Here is a 17479-nt window from a genome sequence, read left to right on the forward strand (position 1 = left end):
CAGCCTTTCAAAGTGCTGGGATTACAGGTGTGAGTCACCAGCCTAGACTTCTTGTTATATGATAAAACATAGTAAAATGAGATCCTTTATTGTTTAAGCTACTTTTGTTAGAGCTTCCTCTTCCTTAAATATGAAAGTGTTCTTCAGTATGAAAGTATTCTTCTTTGGATTTTCATTGTCCTTACGATAAAATTAAAGCCCATTCATGATCTGGGCCCTGCGAATTCTGTAGCTTCATATCTCATTTCTGCCCTTTTCATCATCCCTACCACTCCTCTGCCCATCACACTCATATTGAACTTCTTTTGATTCTTCATATGAGTCACTCTCTCTTTCTCTCTCTTCCCTGCCCCCCACCCCAAGGACTTTAACCCAATCACCACAATGCCATCACTCAACCTTTCTCACCTTTTAAAAATGTAGTTCTTCAGAAAACCAAACACCACATGTTCTCACTCAAAAGTGGGAGTTGAACAATGAGAACCCATGGACAAAGGAAGGGGAACATCACACACTGGGGCCTGTCAAGGGGTGAGGGGCTAAGGGAGGGATAGCATCAGGAGAAATACCTAATGTAGATGACAGGTTGATGGGTGTAGCAAACCACCATGGCACATATATACGTATGTAACAAACCTGCACATTCTGCACATGTGCACCAGAACTTAAAGTATAATTAATAAAAGAAAAAGTGTAGTTATTTTATGCAGAATATATTTTAACAGCTCTGCAAAATTTGCCCTACTGATGATAATGCCCTACTCTTTCTACTCATTTTTCCCTCCTCCCCTAAAGGCAATCACTTTCACCTATTCTAACTATATATTTTGGTAATTACCTCTATGTTTCTAAATAATAGATTTGTGCTGCCACTTGCTGATTTTGTTAACTCTGGGTTTTAGACATTTATCTATTGACTTGACACTATTAAAGAAGAAGATTTATTGTGTTTCTCTCCCTTGTTTCCAACACGCAAATATATACATACACACTGAGCCATGGAGTTAACCCTGGTTTCTTTGCTTTCCTTGCATGAGTTTCCCTTTTTCCTGAAGTTAATAATAATATTAATTTTTGTTTTCTTAATTTTTTATGTATTTGTCAGTTCAACCTGCAAATCCTTCATCAGTTGTCTACATTTCCTCTTTAAAGGTTTGGACATAGCAAGCATTCTATCAGTTTTACCTTCCTAAAGAAACCTCTCTGACAGCCTTCCTGTTCCAACATGGACTGTTGGAGCTTCTCACCTGGTAACTGTCTGTCATCCCAGAATTTCCCGTCACCATCATCTTGGGGATTCCTTTCACCCCTCTCAAGTGTTTCTCATGTTCTCTACTTTCCTCTTCCTTTGTTTATCCTGAAAATTGATTTGTAGTTTTGCTGAGTATGGAAATTGTGAAGGCCTCTGGCTTCTAGTTGATGAGAAATCTGATGCCATTTATCTTTTTAATCCTGGATCCTCTCTTTCTTTCTCTCTCTCTCTGTTTCTCTCTCTCTCTCCCGCCCCTCCCACCGCCCGCCCGCCCCCCGCCACCCCTCATTTTTTTTCTCTACTGCATTGAAATTTAAAAATGATATGTCTTGGTTCTGTTTTCATTCATTTATTTTGCTAGGCATTCAGTGAGCTTGTCAATATAGAACACAAATCCTTTAATTCTGAGATATTTACTTGAATTAATCCTTACATCCTACTTTGCATTTTATCTACCTCTCTTCTTCAGCTCCTGTTATTCAGATATTGGGCTTCCTGTACTCTGTTAGATGCTTTACTTGGACATCTGATTATCCTTGGCTGTCTGCTCACATTTAAGTGGTAGAGACAAAATCGTCCAAGCAAAAGTGTGTGTAGAACATATGAACTGTGAACTTTAGGGTAACTGATTGGGCAGTTTCCCCAGCCATTAAGGTGGGGAAGACTTGATGTCAATATTTGCAGGTCTTTGTTCGTGGACTGGTCAGATTCCTCAGAGAAAGCTCTTCTGTCCCCTGAATGGAAGGTGAAGGCCTGGCTGCTGGACATCTGGAAGCTCAATGTGGGAAGGCGACTGGGAGATGCTCTCAACCTCCAGTTTTGTATACATGCACTTTATCTCCTAATTTTTTTAATGGTATCTCCATCTTCAACTGAGTCCAGTGTCTCTAAAAAAATAAATCCACCTTCTTCTGCCAGGGTTGGGAAGATCTATTGCCTGGCTTTATGAAGCTGGCAAGGTGATCTGGGAATCTGAGTACTTCAAAAGCTTTCCATCAATCCTCCTCATGTTAGTACTTCTAAGTACCCCTTCTGAGCTGTCAATCCTGAGGAGTAGAGTGTGTTGGATTTCACCTTTCTCTACTTTAGCTTATACTTCAGTTCTCTCTGGTCCTTCACTACTCACCCACCTACTTTCTAGGTTACAAAAGTTTGCAGCTATTGCCTTCTTTTTTGTTGTTCTCATCCTTTAGGGCTTAAGGCTTTTTTAAAAACTCGCTGTATAGTTGTTTTGTGGAGAACTTGGGAGGGAGTGAAAGTGTTTAACTTGCCAACCTTGCACAGAAAGCCTCTCATCTCTTCTGCCCTTGGAATAATGTTACTTCCTCTGAGAAACCCCCGAACCTAGGAAAAGTGCCTCTGCAACATGCCCCCTGTTAAAACCTTGTGTTCCTCCCACAAATATGTGGATGTGGGTGTGGTTGGGACCAAAACACAAATTTATATTTGTCTATTTGTGTCCCTATAAACTTTTATTCAATGATGATAATCTCCTCCATCTCTGTAAGGAAAGTTGGTGGATCCCCACAATTTTCTGCTTACATGAAAAAGTCCTATGATCACATTAACTCACAAAACTCAATTCACTGACTGAAATGTGTTCTCCCCAAAGTATTAAACAACTCCTCAATATTTCTTCAAAGTTAAGAATTCTTCTGCTCTCTCTTGCTTAGGCCTACATTTGTCAGCTGCCTGCTGCCAGAGAGGGGTGTGACCAGCTTCTGCTCTCTCCCTACTCTCCTCTTTCATGATGGACAGCAGCACATTCAGCTATGGACAAGAAGGGAAGAAAGCAAACCGTTGGCAGATTTAACAAATAAAAATAGTGGTTAGGTGGCTTCGAGATATCTGGGTCTAGCAGCTTATTAGAGCTGAACTCTTTCCCTTGTGGGTTGGTGTTCTGTTTTTAATTTTTTGGAATTCTCATCCTTAGGGACTCTCTTTACCTGCAGTTCTCAAGATGAGAAGGGGATCCATTGATCTCTAAGTCCTAACATCAGCCCTCTCCCTTTGCTCCACAGCAGGAATCCGGATGACTCCAGTTTGGCCCTTTCTTCCATGAAAAACACTCACATGTCTTCTGATGAACTCTAGGCACGCAGGCTGATCCCTGTGCAACATCAAAGCAGTGTGGCATCCTTTCTGTCACCTTCTGGATTTCCCAAGGAAGAGTGAGACCCCAGTGCAAGGTTCCCCCTATTCCTAAAACACACAGAAAGCTCTCCAAGTGAACCTATTAAAGGATTGAGGGAAAGAAAATGTGGTGTTCTCCTCCCACCCTACCCCTTCGGGTAGAAAATTAGAGGCTTCTAAACATCATTTCCTCCAAGAAAATCTTCCTCAAATCCTTCTTTCTGCTCTGCAAGCTTGTACAACCTTCATCTGAATGAGGGGTCCAAAGGTTAAAGAACTAGTCCTAGTGCATTCATTACCTTATAAATCCTGTGTCACAGGGAACTTTTTTCACATTGACTTTGATTTCTCACGTCCATTATGTCAATTTCTTGATCAAAACACAGACAAAAAGAGTTCATTTTCAAAATTCCTTTTTACTTCATTGCTTGTTGTCTCCACCTGCTAGAAAACTCACTAAGCATAAGGACTCATCAGAGCATCTCTACCATCCAGCACGTGCATAGCACATAGATGGCAATCTATAAATAAATATTGATTGAAGACTGAATGAATGAATGAGTTGGTCTTTACTGGTTTTCCCCAATGGGCTGTTACGTAACAAATGGTCAATTACTTCTCCATTCCCTGCCCAATAGAGGTATGAATTTTATCTTCAATTTGCAGATGTAAATTAAACAGAAAAAAGAGAATGCTAAGTCTTGAGGCAAGTTATTAATGAAGGTCTTTAAAATACCTTTTTCAAAAGATTTTAACATGGAATCAATATTCTTCTATTTCAAGCAGTTTAGGTGTTGCCCTGAGTAGACAGTCAAATAAAATATCTAACTACTGAGACAGTCCAACATCACAATGCCATAAAAATACACTTTTGTTTCATTTCTAAAAAGAAATTAAAACTCAATTAACATAAAATTAAGTTGATCAGGACTCTTATTGCTCACACCAAGTGAAACATGAAAAGTAAACAAATTATATCCTATTCTAAAATTTTATGATGCTATGATATGAATAGTGGAAAATAATTTGAACTTTTCAAATACTTCCAGCAAAATTTTGCAATTTCTAGTTAGCAGTTGGTACATAATTTATGTTAGAATTTCCATAATAAATGGTTCTCACCAGAATACTGAATTTGCTTTTAGTTATTCAAAAAGGAGTGAAACAGTCTATACAGGATCATAGGGAAAATTTTGGATCATATAAAGTTTACCTGAAGTAAATATCACCTAAAATGTGTTTTCTTTCTAACTCTATTATTTGGAATTCATACGTTTATTATATGTGTCCCTGTCTGCTTCCTAAAACGATTTGAGGTAGATTTCAAGTTTTAAAAAAGATATCTGGGTACACAGGACAAAGATAAGAAATAACAAAGAAAATAGACATAAGGGTGATTGTGTATACAGAGTCAGAGATGAGATATTTGCTGCACTTCAGCACTAAATTTAGCTCTAAAATTTCTGATAATAAGTCAAAAGAAGAAATGTAGTGGCCTATATTAAATCTACCATAAACTAAAATATAAATACCAGCTTTTCAAGAGTTACTATTTTAGTTTTTGTCCTAAATTCCAGGAATAATTTGTCCTATAAGTCCTTATAAAATAATAGCTAGCATATATTGAATATTTACTGTGTGCCAAGTACTCTTCTAAACTCTTCATATGTATTAATAATTTAATCCTCATAACAGCACTGAAAGGTAGATTATTATCCCTGCTTTACAGGTTAGAAAGCAAAGGCACAGAGAAATCAGTCACCCATGGTTACAGCTAAAACAAAGCAGCAATAACCTGGACCCACGCAATCTACTTCCAAACTCCTGCTCCAAATTGCCACACTGCATAAAATCCTCTTCAGTGACTCCACAGATGACCTAGAAAGTCTCCATTTCTTAAATCAACACTCAGAGCCAAGGGCATAATATTGAACCTAAAGCATTTTCACCATTAAAACTTAGCTCACTGAACTATTGGAACTTAGCTAATGACACACAAATTGTTCATTACTCAGTCCACTGTAGGAAACCTAAAGGAATAATAATAATTATTTAACTCAACATTTATTGAATGCTGACTATATAGCAGGCATTGTGCCAAATAGCTTAGATGCATTATACAATGCAGCCCTCAATCAAGCTTATGAAGGAAGTATCTATTTACCTATTCACTCGAAAATATTGACCACATACCTTCTTTTTTTTTTATTTTTTTGAGACAGTCTCACTCCTGTCACCCAGGCTGGAGTGCAGTGATGCAATCTTGGCTCACCGCAACCTCTACCTCCCAGGCTCAAGGAATTCTCCTGCCTCAACCTCCCTAATAGCTGGGATTACAGGTGTCTACCACTACACCCAACTAATTTTTGTATTTTTGGTAGAGATGCGGTTTCACCATGTTGGCCAGGCTGGTCTTGAACTCCTGACCTCAGCTGATCTGTCCGCCTCAGCCTCCCAAAGTGCTGGGATTACAGGCATAAGCCCCCACACCTGGCCGACCACATACCTTCTATGTGACAAATACTGTGCTAAATTGGGCCACAGTGGTGAACAAAACTGGAGCTAATCATGATCTCAAAAGACACAATTATGAACACCATAGTTCCAAATGTTGAAGTCCTGAAAATATTATTATGGAAAAATAATTTTAAAAATTATTTTAAAGATATTTACTTAACATTTTTAAAAGTGACTTTATTCGAGAAACATAAAGACACAACAGAATACTTCATAGGCCACTCTACACAATAAAATAGGCACTAATAATATTTTTGCAAGCATAAGCACTCAGGTATACTAATGATAGCCACATGGGTATAACAGTTATAAGCAGATAAACCATATTCATAAAGAAATAGGTAAGTGAAATATACATATGTATAGCACTATGATAATTGTGTGCACTCAGCTTGATAACTACAGTCAGCTGAAGTACTATGACAGACAACCTAAGTCTTTTGATGAGGTCAATCAAAACCTGTGATGCGTCACCACCACATCAGCACCACACCATTCACCCAAAGAGCCAAGAGCTCAAGAAATTTTATCTTTCACAAATGTAGATGGACAAAAAGGGCATCTCTTCATTTACTGAAGGAGTTTCAATGTTTTTATGTACATGCACAATGCTTACACACAAAGCCAATGCTGCGATAATGCACCTTTGTGGAGTTAAATTTACAAAAAACAAAAATGCATAAAATGAAGAACTCTCTAAAAGTCTTTAGACAATTTATAGCTCCAGTACTGGAATGATGCAAAGATTAAATACATAGCATAGCGAATTGTAAAAAATAATGCTGACAATTTAAAATTGTGGGGAAAAAAAAACTTGAAAAAAAGATAACAGCTAGAAATTAACACCTTTAAAAAGTGTATTACAGGGATAAATTATGGGAAATTGCACAGAGATAGTCCACAAAAGCTGGTCCACTTTCACAATCATTGACTATATTTTGAAGTCTTGCATCGAGATCTGGTGGGGTTTTTTGGGGCTTATTTATTTTGTTTGTTTTTCTTTTAGGACATGGCTCTCTTCAGTGAATACATTCACATTCATTTTCTACATGGCTCTGCCCTTTCTGGAATTCTTCTACAATTTTATATACATTGACATCAGCGTTCCTATTCAATTTTCCCATCTTCTTCTGTGCTCTGCCTCTATGTTGTTTTGGGCATGCAGAAATCCATTTTTTTTTTTTTTTTTTTTTTTTTTTTTTTTTTTTTTTTTTTTTTTTTTTTTGAGACGGAGTCTCACGCTGTTGCCCAGGCTGGAGTGCAGTGGCGCGATCTCGGCTCACTGCAAGCTCCGCCTCCCGGGTTCCCGCCATTCTCCTGCCTCAGCCTCCTGAGTAGCTGGGACTACAGGCGCCCGCCACCGCGCCCGGCTAATTTTTTGTATTTTTAGTAGAGACGGGGTTTCACTGTGGTCTCGATCTCCTGACCTTGTGATCCGCCCGCCTCGGCCTCCCAAAGTGCTGGGATTACAGGCTTGAGCCACCGTGCCCGGCCTGCAGAAATCCATTTTACATGCACTCATACACAGACAACTGTGTTGGAAACAATACTGTGATCCAACAGCCTAAGTGTCTTCTTATCTTACTGTGTATATAATTATTTCCTCACCAGTCAGTAACTCCTCTGGCTTCTTCAGCCAAATATGGCTTTAATTTATTAAAAGTTCCTGCAGTGTCATCAGGCGGAAGAAATGCCAATGCTCAAAAATGACAAATTTTTAAACTAAAGTTTTTTCCTTGCCGTATCATATAACCAATCCATTCACTTGAATTTTCCACCAAATGCATTGAGCTGAGTGGGAAAGACAAACTTTATTTTTAACGACTAGAAATTCACTTTTAGTAGCTTTGAGCGCACCTAATTCCAAATCTGTGATTATGGTTTGGAAATTCAATTGAAATTAATTTTCTTCCGCATAAAGACAATAACAAGGTAGTAGCTCCACCTAACACGTAACTGTATTTATTTTCAGAATTTTAGACATTAGGGATTTTAGACTTTTGGGAGTTTGGACTTTCAGAATTTCAACATTCAGGATTATGGCTTTCAGGACTGTGTCTTTTGGGATTATGATCCAAACCCAAACAAAAAAGGGTAGTGCTGGAGGCATGCATAAATTAATCACAGATAAACACAGAACTACAATAGAGATGCTGTGAAGAAAAGGCACAATGTGTTATGATATCATTTTCACTATCATTTTGAAGGGGCATTTGAAATGCTATCTGTGTGGGAGGTAAGTAGGTGAAGAGGAAGGAGGAAAAGCCTCTGGGATCTGAAAAAGCATGAAAAAACTCCGAGAGAACAAGAGCAAGAGTGAAAAACAGAGACAGAAATTAACTTGCCCAGCATCAAGAGCTATTAAGGGAGAACGCCTGGATTCAAGTCCAGGTGTCTGCCACATCCAAGTTCATGCTGTTAACCCTCACATTACAGTGCTCCCAATGCCCAAGGGTGTCTCTCTTATATAACCTTTGGGAGCTAAATGGCAGTCAGCTCAAAACTGAGTTTTTGAATAGCACTGCATGTGCACATTGAAGGTGTTCTTCCGGTATTTGAAAAAGCTCTCTCCATTGTGAGTTGCATCATTCTCTCACTTAATTTTCACTAATTCAATTACATGCATTGGCACTAAATTTTTTTTTAATGTATAGTTAACAGTAAAACTGATTTCACCCAGCATTCCACGTTGAGTATGAATGTCTTAGAATGAGAGTGAAATGGGCAACATGGATCATGCATCCTGTCAGTTTTATCCCAGCCAGCCTCTCCTGGGGAGAGCCTCTCATTGAGAGATCCAGGGCTCTGGGGCTTCTGGACACACATTCTGCAACATTTTCCTTAACCATAAACTGCATTTCCAGAACAAGCACTGTCCTTTCCACCTCCACGCCCAAGTGCAGGCGTCTGTGCCCTCTACCTGGGCGGTGCCTCCACCCCTCTTCGGCCAAGCAGATTCTCTGAACTTCTACCCGAGGGCTGCTTTTCCTCACCACTGTTCATGCTGTGTCTTCACTGTTCTGCACAAACTGGCTGCGTTACATGTTTGTTCCCACGCTAGACCTTGAGTTCCTCAAGGACACTAATAACGCTCCACAAGTGTGTCTTCCTAAAGCCCAGCGGATAGCAGGTCTTCAATAATTGTTTGTGAATTGATGAGAGAAAACATATTTACATTGATAATCTGTCTATCCAGGGTATTCATGGCCTTCGTGTGGCCAGGGAGAGACTCTGAGCACACCAGGCATGTCGACAATGAGCTTTCTTGTCTTATCCGGAAAAGATTCCAATGTTGAAAGGAATTGCTTGTCTGTTAACAAGTCTCTGGTCAAAAGGCTCACAGGCCAAATTCTAGACTCTGGTTAGAGCCTGAAAGACTGTACCCACCAGTGTACTTGCCACGTAGGGGTTGGGCACACCCAAGAGACTGCACCCCCACACCAACCATGGTAATTCCCAGGCTACAGTGTGGGAGGGGCAGGCACCAGAAATGGCGAGGCATTGCCTGGGACCCCAGAACAAACATTTTGGAGTTTGTGCTAAGAATGGGCACTCTGGCCAACTGTGGTGGCTTACACCTGTAGTCCCAGCACTTTGGGAGGTCAAGGCAGGAGGCTCACTTGAGCCCAGGAGTTTCATACCGGCCTGGGCACATATCAAGACCCCGTCTGTACAAAAAAAATAATAATAATTAGCTGGGTGTGGTGGCACATGCCTGTAGTCCCAGCTACTTGGAAGGCTGAGGTAGGAGAATCACTTGAGCCCAGGAGTTCGAGGCTGCAGTAAGACATATTCCCACCACTGCATTCCAACCTGGGTGGCATAGCAAGACTCTGCTCTCTCTCTCTCTTTCTCTCTCTCTCTCTCTCTCTCTATATATATATATATATGACATTTTTTGATGAATTTTATGCTTAAGGAGATCTGCATTCTGATCTTTTAGAAGTCAAGGTTAAAAACAACACACTGGGGCGTTGGTGGTGGCGGTGGCCGCGAGGAGAGAGGTCAGCGGGGTGCCTTCGTTGCATTGTCTGAGAGAAAAGGCATCTCAAGGTGGTGTCCATCATGTTCTCTTTCAACATGTTCAATCACCCAATTCCCAGGGTCTTCCAAAACCGCTTCTCCACACAGTACCGCTGCTTCTCTGTGTCCATGCTAGCAGGGCCTAATGACAGGTCAGATGTGGAGAAGGGAGGGAAGATAATTATGATGCCCTCAGCCCTGGACCAACTCAGCCAACTTAACATTACCTATCCCATGCTGTTCAAACTGACCAGTAAGAATTCGGACCGCATGACACACTGTGGCATGCTGGAGTTTGTGACTGATGATCTGCTACCTCTCACACTGGATGATGCAGAACTTGCTCTTGGAAGAAGGCAGCCTGGTCCAGGTGGAGAGTGTCAACCTTCAAGTGGCCACCTACTGCAAATTCCAGCCTCAGAGCCATGACGTCCCAGACATCACCAACCCCAAAGCCATATTAGAAAACACAGTTAGGAACTTTTCCTGTCTGACCACTGGGGATGTGATTGCCATCAACTATAATGAAAAGATCTACAAACTCGAACTGTGTGTGATGGAAACCAAACCTGACAAGGCAGTGTCCATCACTGAGTGTGACATGAACATGGACTTTGATGCTCCCCTGGGCTACAAAGAACCCGAAAGACAAGTCCAGCATGAGAAGTCGACAGAAGGTGAAGCCGATCACAGTAGCTATGCTGGAGAGCTGGGCTTCCGCGCCTTCTCCAGCTCTGGCAATAGACTGGATGGAAAGAAGAAAGGGGTGGAGCCCAGTCCTTCCCCAGTCAAGCCTGGAGATATTAAAAGAGGAATTCCTAATTATGAATTTAAACTTGGTAAGATAACTTTCATCAGAAATGCACGCGTCCTTGTCAAAAAGGTTGAAGAGGATGAAGCTGGAGGCAGATTCGTCACTTTCTCTGGAGGACAGTTGTTGCATAAAAAGGGAAGAAAGCCCTAAATGAGGACTGTTGGATGGTTGGAAAATAATAAAAGAATTAATTGCAACATCTTGGCTTTTAGTTACTGGCACTGAAGGGACGAGCCTCATTAGAGAATACTCTGTTACTCAAGATTTGTTTGAGTTAAGAATTACCAAGTTTGACTCGGAAGTGGAGCAGCAGGACTTTGTAGTTGTATGCTTGATTTGGAGAAAGACAAAGAGCTGTCCCTGAGGGCCTGGAGGCAACTGCCTCCTCACCTCATGCTTTCAGCTTGAGTGGGGCTCCCACTGCCTCAGCAGGAGCAATTCCGAGTCCCTAATTCTGTCAAAACTGATGGAGGTGACTGAATTGTCTAACATGAAGTGTTCTTTCTCTTTCTTCATTTATCCTTTCTTTTCCTAGGTCAATTGCATAGGTGTCAGTCTTTGGCCCAAAAAAAGGGTTTAACTAGACATGCGTTCTCAAGTAGTGGCTGTCCCACTACTGTGGCTGCAATTTAAGTATTTGACAAAGAGTGTTTCTATTTTTATTTTACATATTTTTTTCAAAAGCCCACTCCTCAGAAGAACCTGATCTGAATGAGTTTGCACTTTTATTCTCGCTTCATATGGACATAATTGGCTCCTTAGTGAACCTGTTCATAGTAAAACAACTCCATGCAGAAGCAAACATGTGAATGTTAGAATGAATAAATGCTAAAGAGATGCTCCTCTTTTTCCTTCTTCCCTATTCCTCCACTCCCAATTTTAATTTATTATATTATCCAAGCTTCAAAAAAAGAAAAAAAAAACACACACACACACACACACACACACACACACACACACACACTGAGAGTTGAACTAACTTGTCACCAAGAGAAAGAGAAAAGGAAAATAACTTAAGCACGAAGACATAGAGGGATTAAGGCAATCTTTCTAGCAAATGAAAGACAAAGATGGTGAGAGATGGATCCTGGCCCTGGGGCAGGAGGAAATGTGACTGAAAATCTAGGCTGGGAGTGATACTTGCATTTGATTCAGCTACAAACTTCACTGCTGCTGAGTTAGAATCAAGCAGCTGACTAGGCCTCAAGCCCCATGATCCCTTGAAGCTTCTCCTAATGTAGAGGACACTCCAACCTGGCTGGGCATCAGCAAGGACCTCATCACAGAGGGGAGGAGAAAGGCTGGAACCAGGCCGGGCGTGATGGCTCACGCCTATAATCCCAGCACTTTGGGAGGCAGAGACGGGCGGATCACCTGAGGTCAGGAGTTCAAGACCAGCCTGGAGAACATGGTGAAATCCCGTCTCTATTTAAAAAAAAAAAAAATTAGCTGGGTGTGGTAGCACACCTGTAATCCTAGCTGCTCGGGAGGCTGAGGAGGAGGATCACTGGAACCCGGCAGGCAGAGGTTGCAGTGAACCGAGATCATGCCACTGTCCTCCAGCCTGGGTGACAGACAGAAACCCCATCTCAAAAAAAATAAAAAAGACTGGAGCCAAACAGGAAACTTCCTGCCCAAGGTCCTCCTAGGCAGAAGAGGCAACCCCAAAGCAGCAGGCTAGGTCTGTCTCTCCCACGTGGTTTAGGTTTGTCTCCCATGTGATTTAGGTCTGTCTCTCCCGCGTGGTTTAGGCATGTCTCTCCCGCGTGGTTTAAGCGTGTCTCTGCCACGTGGTTTAGGCGTGTCTCTCCCACGTGGTTTAGGCGTGTCTCTCCCGCGTGGTTTAGGCGTGTCTCTCCCACGTGGTTCAGGTCTGTCTGCCCCGCATGGTGTGCCTACCCTGTGTGGTTTAGGCGTGTCTCTTCCACATGGTTTAGGTCTGTCTCTCCCACGTGATTCAGGTCTGTCTCCCCGACGTGGTGGGTCTACCCCGTGTGGTTTAAGCGTTTCTCTCCTGCGTGGTTTAGGTGTGTCTCTCCCGCATGGTTTGGGTGTGCCTCCCCCACGTAGTTTAGGTGTGTCTCTCCCACGTGGTGTGTCTACCCCATGTGGTTTAAGCGTTTCTCTCCCACGTGGTTTAGGTCTGTCTCCCCCACGTGGTGTGTCTACCCCATGTGGTTTAGGCATGTCTCTCCCACGTGGTTTAGGTCTGTCTCTCCCACGTGGTTCAGGTCTGTCTCTCCCGCGTGGTTTAGGTGTGTCTTTCCCACGTGGTTCAGGTCTGTCTCTCCCACATGGTGTGCCTACCCTGTGTGGTTTAAGCGTATCTCTTCCACATGGTTTAGGTCTGTCTCTACCGCGTGGTTTAGGTCTGTCTCCCCGACGTGGTGGGTCTACCCCGTGTGGTTTAAGCGTTTCTCTCCTGCATGGTTTGGGTGTGCCTCCCCCACGTAGTTTAGGTGTGTCTCTCCGTGTGGTTTGGGTGTGTCTCTCCGTGTGGTTTGGGTGCGTCTCTCCTTCGTAGTTTGGTAACCAACACAATATTGTCTTGCACAATTTTTTTAAAAAACAGCTGCCAGGGTTCACAGTTTGGGAAATTTTTGTATAAAAATTAGACCTCTAAATTCTTAAAAATTGGGTTATGAGGCCACACTGGACCTCCATCCTCACTGGCAGCCATCAGCTGGAGCCCAGTTGCTTGTGGTCCCTTTGAGTGAACTGTGACTCTAGATATATACTCTGTCCCTCACTCCACACTGCCTCTTCCACCAGATTCCCTTGACTCATGTATGTCACATGCCAGCTTCGTAGAAGCATTTGAGATTGTGTTCAGCGACCAGGAGGCAGTAAGGCAGGGCTTGGAGCATTCGGTTAGAGCAAGCTCTGTTGCCACCAAAACATAAATTAACATTTGGTTTTGTCCTTCTCCCCTTTGAGAAAGAGTCTGTGGAATTGATTTGCAGGGGTAGCAAATATATCTACGCGCAGATTAAAACCAAGTGGAGAAACTAGAACTCCTTTCAGAGATGGCTGCCCTAAATAAGACAAAAAGGAGAAATTCTTCAATGTGCCAGGAAGAAAGGGAAGAATGGGAGTGAAAGGGTGAAGCTAGCAGACAGAGGGGCAAAGAATGTGCCCTATGATATGACTCCTCCCAGTGACCCACCAAGTCCTCAAGGTTTCCTGAAACAGTGAAAGGAAGGTGGGAATGGAGGAGGGAGAAAGGAAGAAGGAAGTGAAGGAAAAGAAATGGAGGGAGAGGAAATGTGAAAGGACAGGCTAGCTCGATGTAAGAGCTTCTTCTAAACATAGCTAAAGAGGCCAAATTCTGTATTTAGGGCTTCTCTAAACCCAGCAGAGCAGCCAGCATCCACACAGGACCCCAAGGACAGAAGGACACACAAAAAGACAGCTGTAGAAACTTGCAGAAATTAAAATGAGGCTTCTGGATTCTCATGGCCTCGGAGGTAGTGTTTTGAGCCAAGTCTAAGACTATCTCAAAAGCATAGGGCATCCCAGTGTTACACTAATTCATAAGGCAGTAATTCTTACAAAGGAAGTTTATTCCCCCCTAAGCCTCAAGGAGGCTCACAGGGTCGACAGCAGGTATGGAAAAATCAGTGGATAATAGTCTCAAACCTCAAACTATTTTGTTCATCTCTAAACAACCAGTTTCCAACATTTCAGGAAAAATTCCTTTAGCAATATTAGAAAGCTTTAGATTCATAATTCCCCTCTCAACCCACCAACACACACACAAAAATGCACACACAGTTTCCTTCTCTAAAAACAAAACAGCAGTATCGATAACCATGTCTATTTTGGTATCATGACAAACTTATCTATGTATATTCTGGAAGGATTACAATGACTTGATGGGGAAATCTTTTAAAGAGAAACATAAACCTGATGTAGGATAATTGCACCACTGGTAATCTCTAGGGATTTGCATTCCTTTTTTTTTTTTTTTTTTTTTTTTAACTTTTCAACTGTTTTGAGGAAACGTTCCCCAGAGGCCAGGTGTTTAGGATCAGGATCTGACTAACCGACAGTCAAAATGATGTTGATGACAATAAGCAACAATAGTAATCAGAAGAAATAACTGTGATGATAGTAATAATCCTGGAGGTGCCATCAGAGCCAAACGTTGCCATGGAAACTGCGAAAATGAGAGGGGGTGGGAGACATAGAAAATCTTTTACAATGGAGTGCTGTGTTCCTGGAACTTCTGAGAATGAGCTCATGTATTGTATCCTAAAGAAGATTCAGATAAATAGCGATGTTTCATGATTACACACAACAGAGTTAAGGACAAAACGACTTGCCAAGATAGGAAAGGACGTGCTGGGGCGATGGGTATTTGGGGTGATGGGTATTTGCCTTCAGGGTCTGCCTCAGAGAAACAGCTGCACACCATCTTTTCAGAGAGAATTTAAACCAGCTGCACCGTAAGGAATGTACACAACAAAATGAAAATGTTTTGAGCACGGTAGTTCTTTTCCTTCTGCGCAGCTGTCCAGAGCAGTTCAAGTTTAATAGTGGCACACGTCACTCTTTAAGGCACAATACAGAAATCTTCTGAGTCCCAAGATTGAAATCTGAATGGCTCTAAAACCCTCTGCAGCTATTTCCTAAGAACATAAAGAAAATGCTGGTGCAGAAAGAGGTCAGAAAACCCATCTGGATTGCTTTCGAGCTAGGCAAGTCTATCTCTGAGGTATTTTTTTGTTTAAAAACACTTATCACGATGTTATACAATTATACATGAAATCATTCTTCATTTTAGGCCACACCCTGGCTACTAAAACTTGCAAAAAGAATCACTCTCATTTCCTGGGATAGCCAGCCTGTCTACATGTCCGCCCACTCTCAAGCAAGCCCTGGAGAAGCTGGGCCACAGAAGGTGAGCCAGGCCCTTCCAGTCATGGTGCCCACATCCAAGGGGACCAGAGGACAACCTCCCCGTATATGGTAGCTTCACCAAACACAGTTTGTCATAAGCACCCAGAGATGAATATCTGGAATAATCAGTAATCTGGAAGTTCTTTCACTAACAAGAATAGTCTTCCCTTCTCGTGGGCTGATACTTTGTGTCACTATAGAATGTTCTCCATTCTCCTTCCTACCTGTGAGATAATAGCTACTAATTTCTCATTCTTTTCCTGAATAAATATATTGTGATGGTAGAGGTATGATATCTGGTCAGCAGCATACAAGCTAATCTGTTAATAATACGGTAACTAAAAGTATTCATCTTTTTATTTTGTTCTTCTTCCCAGAAATGTAAGAGGTTAGAGGGAATATTATGTGCTTACATTTCTTTAACTAAAAGTGCAAAATACTGAATAATTCTCCCCAGTGACACTCTGAGAGAGTTATACATGTCTCCTAGTGAAAACCAGTTTGGAGAGCCAGATAGAACTGTACTTAAATCCAATCCCAGCTTTGCCATTTACCAGCTGTGGGAACTTCATCTTTCTAAACCTCATTTCTCTCCTTCATAGAAGAAGGATGATGAAATTACTAAAGCCATTGAGAGGATTAAAGGAAAGCACATATGCGCCATGCCTTGTCCAGAGCAAGTGCTCAGTACTTTTATTATAGGTGACAAGTGGATACCTGATAAGTTGTTGTAAAAGATTTGTTCATCCTAATGGAAAGAAGAGTAAGGCAGCATGATACAAAACTATAGAGTTTTGTGCTGAAAATGCCTTTTCTACTAGAGCTGGAACACCAGCTTCAGAGGGTCTGCAGACTAGGAAGTCGGTGGCACCCAGAGGGTCATCCCAGCGTGGACGGGGGAGTCTTCTACCCTTCTTACAATAACCCCTGGAAATCTCCAAAAATACACAGCACTACAAGAGCTTTCCCCAAAGTAAGAAATTGAAGAAAAAAAAAAAAAAAACACCCTCTAAGGACAAGAACCCAGTCTCATTTCTTGGTGCCCTGAGGCATCCGACAATAACAACAACAACAAAAATAGCCATAGCCATCACCCCAGTTTGGAAACACTCTTGAACCACAGACCTGGCTCCAGGTTGCTTCTGAGGTCTCACAAAGTGAAGGCTTTCTCTGAGCCCTTTCCTGGTAGTGATTTAGAATTCTGCAAACAATCTAGAATACAGGCCTCAGCCCTCTTCGTCACTAACAATTCTGTTTTCACACTTATCCAGCCAAGTTGCAGGAGGAACCCCTGAAGTAGTCTAAAACACATACTCAGTTATCAAAGTTTTTGGTCCTCAAGTCACTTTGATTTTACTAAAAGCAATCATTTGAAGGACATCTTGTCAGCTGGAATCCCAAACAAACAGACGAGCTTGAAACAGGAGTAAGTGATTTGAATTCTAACAGTTTTCCCCTGAAATAAGCTTTGTAGTAAAGGTTGTGATGCCAAGAAAAGATAAAAGGGAGCAGAGCTGCAGATAGAGTTCAGGATGACTTAAAAATCAAATATAATCATAAAATGCTAGGAGTTTAGCCAGACGAGCACGCAGGAAAATCTCAGCCCTCCCTTCTTTCATTAAGATTTCTATTTCATATACTCTGAAGGTTGATGTCAAAGGGTGAACAAGCACCGGGGAGCCCCTCAGGGAAGGTTCAGAGGGCTCCCAGTCAAGGTTGGCCCTATCATTAGGCAGAACAGGCAGTAGCCTAGAGCCAAAGAGTATTAGGAGCAATGAAAACGTGTAGTGACTGGATACCCTTTGGCTGACTTCAGGCTTGCAGGCATCACAACATTT

General features: G+C 41.9%; 3 protein-coding genes across 3 annotated transcripts in view; all 3 read left to right on the top strand.

Annotated features, from left to right (window-relative positions):
* KCTD1 (potassium channel tetramerization domain containing 1) overlaps positions 1-17479 on the top strand; it is a 622936-nt gene that overhangs the window by 239884 nt on the left and 365573 nt on the right. The window lies entirely within an intron of this gene.
* The window catches only part of AQP4 (aquaporin 4), a 51772-nt gene that overhangs the window by 22001 nt on the left and 12292 nt on the right, over positions 1-17479 (top strand). The gene's annotated exons all lie outside the window — the stretch shown is intronic.
* LOC126940976 (ubiquitin recognition factor in ER-associated degradation protein 1-like) lies at positions 9891-10934 on the top strand. The gene is given in 2 exon segments (XM_050767150.1): positions 9891-10230; positions 10232-10934. Coding segments are annotated over 2 exon segments (921 nt in total). The 5' UTR covers positions 9891-9967; the 3' UTR covers positions 10890-10934.

The sequence above is a fragment of the Macaca thibetana genome, chromosome 18, assembly GCF_024542745.1.
Source record: "Macaca thibetana thibetana isolate TM-01 chromosome 18, ASM2454274v1, whole genome shotgun sequence".
In the NCBI taxonomy this organism is placed as follows: domain Eukaryota; kingdom Metazoa; phylum Chordata; class Mammalia; order Primates; family Cercopithecidae; genus Macaca; species Macaca thibetana.